A 5,689-nucleotide genomic window follows, 5' to 3' on the forward strand; every position below is an offset into this window, starting at 1 on the left:
GATTGACAGCTTTATAAACGAACAAAGTGATATTATTATCTCGTGAAGATACCTATTAATTTCTATATAATATAATATATAAAATAAAAACTGGTTATTTTAATATGTATAATAATGACACATTTTGAAAATGTGCCATATTATCTAAGCATAATAATCTTAGCAATGGCAACACAAATTAGGAGGTAAATAATTTACAAAATTTAATTATCTTCGTGGTCAATCGCCACTTATGCAGTATAATACGTCAAACTAAAAGTCAAAGAACCATTTTAATAATGCATGCATAATTGGACTTTCTTGCAGAATGTTTATAGGGTTCCGCCATTGCGTGAAATACGTATGTTTCTGCTAATTTCTTTTTTCGGAAAGTGAAATCGAGTAGCGAAAATTTTAAAATTTGTCTCAAAATATAAATCTATAAAAATAAATTAAGAATTTCATAGAAAAATTAGTGCTTCAATTGGATTTTTGAATATAGGTTCACCCGCTAAGTCCTAAAACAATTTTTTTCATTGTCAGAATTCAGACTGTTCTAAATACATTTATTTTAACTTTAAAGTTAAAGCTTCCGCCAATGTCAGCAGGCCTGTCAGAGCAGGTAACTAATTTAAAATACAAAAAAAATAATGAATTGAACATCCTTACTAATTTTAGCGATTAAAGGGGCAAGCGAATCAAGGTAAAGAAGTTTTAATACAGATGTACATTAATTCTGATAAAAATATTTGATTAGAAATTCCTACCGTAAAATAAAACAGGGTATAGGTACTTAATATTAATAAATTTTATATGTAAATACTCTATTCTTATGTATAAACATATGTAAGTAGAAAAACCACATATTTGTACTTACTTGTATAAATTGGGATCTGTATTTTAATTTGTTAATTTCGGTATGGCAATATATACATATATAAAACGTGAATATATGTATATATTTCTGTACACTTAATATTGTATATAATATGGATATTTTACCATATACATTTTATGTTGGTACATACATATGTATATAAATATTCATGTTTAGGAAATTTGTATTTGCTTTGTATATAACATTTCTAGATTTGGAGAATATATGGCACAAGAGTATAAGGTATGCACATATCTATAGGTAATATTATATATCGTAATATCCTATTACGATATAAATTATGTCCAATAAGTGTGCGTAATTATAAATGTGAAAGTAATAAAATGAAATTGAGCGTTTTTAAATATCTAAAAACATATATACGTATACAGTAATTATATTACAAGCATATTGAAAAATTGCATCTTGGTATAATGACTTTACCAAAATTCCGGTCTTGTAAAATTGACATTTTTGTGCGTTAATTAAAGTTACTTTTGGAATGATTAAAGATAAAATGTTCCGGTTTATGATGTATAAATTAAGATGTCGAATAAGAACTAGGTTAAAATAAGGATCATGTTTTACGAAAATAATTTAGTTAATAAGACAGTTTGGAAAAAATTTTCTCTTGGAGTAGTAAAATTATTATTGATCTCACATTAAGGGTCAGAAAGTCAACGAAAAAAAGCAGTGCTTACTAGAATAATTTCAAAATATCTGTTTTTAATTACGCAGGTAAAAATGTAGAAGAGCGTTCCATTCCTTGGAGTCAGCAAGTAGATGAAGCTTTCTTTGATGTTTCATCACCGAACGAAGCGAACTTACAAGGTAAAATTGTTAAAACATTATTAATATAGTATGTAATTTGTCTCGACAAAATTATTGGCAAGAAGAGTATTTTAGTTATATTTTTTAGGTTTTACAAATTAATTAATAGATTTCAGACTCGGCTATATATATTAATTTAGAAGAATAAGCAAATATTAAGTCCTTTAAATATTAATATATCTAAATCAAATTTTAAATGTAATATATAGGTGAAGCCTAGATATGCATATATATACATTGATATATATGATTATTATACGTTTATGGTTACTACATGCATATACTTATGTTTAGTGTTGCAATGAAATCCCTAAATTCACTGCTACATTAAACTTGAAATGTAAAAAGTAAAACATTACACTTCCGATTCATTAACTGGATATAATACTTTTTAGCGACTATTACTAAATAGCTCTTAAAACGTAGATTCTAATACACATTTTTTGATTAAACCGTTGATGCATGTATAAATCAATAAATATTGCATAAAAAATTTAAAGAAAAAGAAGTATAATGATTGTTAAAATCTAAAATGTAATTTAGGAACAGTAGCTGCTGGAACACAATTTCAATACCCTCCTTTCAATTCAAAAGAAACTCACTCAGCAATAGAGAACTGCCAAGGAGAAAACACTCGGCGAAATAGTCAACAAGCTGAAGGTAATTTTAGTTGAAATATTTGTTAAAATATGAATTTATTAAAGTATATTTTTTTTAAGCTAATCAATCATCTCTTAATTTCTATCCGAGAAAATACGAAAATGATAATTCTGTTAGTTCAAAGCATCATATAAGTGGTAATCACAATTTTAATAAAAGGACGAGTAATCATGATGATACATATAGATCTGTAAAAAATAATGTTGCTCATCGTACAAATATCGACACATCTAAAGTAAAAATTTCAAATCTGGGGAATCAAATAAAAAACATATCAATTGAATTTTAGGTGACCATACAGAGAGGATTACAAACTTTGTCTCTTGATAATGTCGACAAAACTAACAAGAACAATACAAGAACAAGTGAAAATCAATCTAACAATAGCAAAAATAATAAGGTTAATGCATCAGAACATCAAATTACGATAGCTGCCAAACAGATGACATGGGCTTCAATCGCTTCACAACCAGCAAAACCAACATTACGGGTAAAGCGCAATAGTTTTTTGCAAATTATTTCTTGTCCTTTTTTTTTATAAATGTATATGATTTGATTGTAGTCCAATTTGGCTTCGTCGGCACTTAAAAAAAAAGGACCGGGTATGCCACCTCCACCAATGGTACCAGGAAAACATAACATGGATATAAATACATGGGACACTCCGAAAAATGGACCAACTTTAGTTCCACCGCCGTTACCTCCAGTCATTCCAGTTCCCATTTTGGAGCAGTCAATATTTAATCAAAACAAAGTAAATTCGACTGAAGAAAAAGCTGGGTCTGGAAATAACCGCGAAAATGAAATGCAAAAACAAAAAAGTGAACAAGAAAATTTTGAACCGGAAAACCCAAATTCAAATAATAATTGGACTGCCACATGCCAATTGCAAAATAAGTTGCCTGAACGTAACAATCACCAACACTCAAGCACAAAAACTATTTCTAATGAAAGCAATGTTAGACCACCTTGGGTACCACAATATCAACAGCAACAGCATCATTCACATCACAGTAGTCAAAATCAGTCTTCGTCATATTATCAAACAAATTCACGAAATTTTAACACAACGCATCAAATCAGAGGACTAGACTCTGGAAATGCACATTATAACCGCCATGATGCATCTGCAAGTAATTATCAGATTTCAAATAGTTCGCAAGTGGAACCACACAATACAAGTTCGCCTACCCCAAGTAATACATCTTCAATCGCCATGGATGTGCATCAAGAACATCGTCAAAATAATTATAATCCACGCGAGCTTGATATTAAAAAAGCCAATTTAGCGCGATTTTTTGTCATAAAATCATACTCAGAAGATGATATTTATCGCAGCATTAAATACGAAATTTGGTGCTCTACTGATCATGGAAATCGCCGTTTGGATGATGCTTTTCAAGAACGACAACGTGAACGAGGTTTTCTTTATTTATTATTTTCCGTTAACGGTTCTGGCCATTTTTGTGGCATAGCGCAAATGATGACTCCTGTCGATTATAATTCCGTATCAAACGTATGGTCCCAAAAAAAATGGAAAGGTAATTTTGTTTTACATTAAGCATCAAGCATTGCGTTTTTTTGGTAACATGCTTGATGCTTGATCTAAGCAGCAGTTTGACATATATTCTTCTAAGTTTGATATATATATTTATCTAACGTGTTTTGAATCATACCAATTTTAAGGCACATTCAAAGTGAAGTGGTTGTATGTCAAAGATGTGCCAAATCAGCTATTTAAGTGGATAACAATAGAAACGAACGAAAACAAACCAGTTACAAATTCTAGAGACACGCAAGAAGTTCCAAATGATAAGGGCATCTTAGTAATGAAAATTATTCACGAATACAAACACACGACCTCATTATTTGATGACTTCTGGCACTATAGAAAAAGGCAAGAAGAAGAAAAAGTTGTAAAAAAACACGAAATACCTACGAACGTCAGTGGAGCAAGCGGAAATCGTTCACAGCATCGTTCAGGTGGAGGAGATTTCAATCGTGGCGAGACTTATGATAATAAAAATAGTTATCATCGTGAAAGGAGAAACTATAATCGTGGAGGTTATCAAAATAACTACGAAAACCGTCGTGGTATTGATAATTGTAGAAACAACCAAGATAATTGTACTTCTCTTACTAATAATAACAGAGACAACGTTGGAGATGCTTATAGAAACAGTGGTTTTCGCAACAATTACAGGAGAGATGATCGTAATGACGAGAATAGTTTAAATTGTGTTGATAATCGTGGAATGCAGGTAAATTTTCCACACCGTACTGATAACCGAGGTTTAGGTGGCAGTTTTCGCGAAAGGGATCGAGATAGTTACAAAAGAGTATTTAAATATTAGAATTTTTTTTGGAGATAGTACTTGACAAAATTTATTTCATTTTAGAAAGGAGCATGGAGATCGACCCAAAGAAGCGTTGAAATAAGCGAAAAAGCAGAAAACTAACTTTATTTCTTCAATTTCTTTGCTGGTACATTTTTAGTAGAGAAGCCATGTGATTAAATATTTATATTGAACAATATTAATGCCAATATTGGCTTTGAATAAAGCTGTCAGTATTTCTATTATGTTTTGTTTCCTGCTATTATTTTAGAATATTGAGAATCCGTTTTTTTCCAATAATATTGGTGACGCTATATATGCAAAATTGATTTACTTAATTGTAGAAAGTGATAAGATTTAGTAGATTTTTAGTAGATTATATGAAAATAAAAGTTTTATTTTTTAAATTTTCCAACTAATTTTCTTCAATAATTGAATAAATACATGTATGTATGTCAAATTGAAAAAATCATAAATCTAAGTGGAAAAATTGATATTGTAAAAATGTAAGATACGTAATGAAACTAAAACATTTGATTGAATATACTATAAAGATAGTGAAAAAGCTAAATTAATATTAATAAATTAAATTGGCGTTATAGAATTTGACAAGAATATGAAATAACGATATAGATTTGTGTTCAACAAATTTTACGCTATTTGCTTTGTTTAAATAAACAAATATTGGCATTAATAATCTATAATGCACTCACCTTATATTTTTTTCTTTAACAGGTAAACCTTCTGAACCAAGAGACCTTTGCAAAAGAATTTTCTAATGCATAGCTAACTTAAAAATATATTTCATTAATTTAATATAAAAAAGAACAAACAACACAAAAGAAATTATTTTATTCCAAAAATTATCAAGTTAATTATTAAAATGGCAAAGTATTTTCTTTCCTTATGCAATGTAAAAAATCAAAACTTAAATGGTACTAAAAATAAATATTGTGTATTTAAAAAAAAATATATGGCATTTCAGCCAGCCATAATGTTCCAATCA

General features: G+C 29.2%; 1 protein-coding gene across 3 annotated transcripts; it reads left to right on the forward strand.

Annotated features, from left to right (window-relative positions):
• Positions 1-293: 293 nt before the first annotated feature.
• LOC129612316 (YTH domain-containing family protein) lies at positions 294-5,689 on the forward strand. 3 transcript variants are annotated; one of them, XM_055525862.1, is made up of 10 exons: positions 294-601; positions 658-682; positions 1,595-1,687; positions 2,231-2,347; positions 2,407-2,582; positions 2,637-2,837; positions 2,910-3,888; positions 4,034-4,686; positions 4,747-4,855; positions 5,419-5,689. In XM_055525862.1, exons 1-9 carry the CDS (start codon positions 578-580, stop codon positions 4,804-4,806), a joined length of 2,328 nt encoding a protein of 775 aa, XP_055381837.1. In that variant the 5' UTR covers positions 294-577; the 3' UTR covers positions 4,807-4,855; positions 5,419-5,689. The 3 variants fall into 3 exon arrangements, with proteins under 3 accessions (XP_055381837.1, XP_055381839.1, XP_055381836.1); XM_055525864.1 differs by having other exon boundaries at positions 4,747-4,831; positions 5,419-5,688; XM_055525861.1 differs by lacking the exon at positions 5,419-5,689 and having other exon boundaries at positions 295-601; positions 4,747-5,098.

Source organism: Condylostylus longicornis, unplaced genomic scaffold (genome assembly GCF_029603195.1).
Source record: "Condylostylus longicornis isolate FDR11 unplaced genomic scaffold, ASM2960319v2 ptg000066l, whole genome shotgun sequence".
Classification (NCBI taxonomy): domain Eukaryota; kingdom Metazoa; phylum Arthropoda; class Insecta; order Diptera; family Dolichopodidae; genus Condylostylus; species Condylostylus longicornis.

Coding starts and splice junctions, on each gene's coding strand:
- LOC129612316 (XM_055525862.1), top strand. CDS start 578: ATGTCAGCAGGCCTGTCAGAGCAG. Junction 1,688..2,230: donor GAACGAAGCGAACTTACAAG/GTAAAATTGTTA, acceptor AATGTAATTTAG/GAACAGTAGCTGCTGGAACA. Junction 2,838..2,909: donor CAGCAAAACCAACATTACGG/GTAAAGCGCAAT, acceptor ATTTGATTGTAG/TCCAATTTGGCTTCGTCGGC.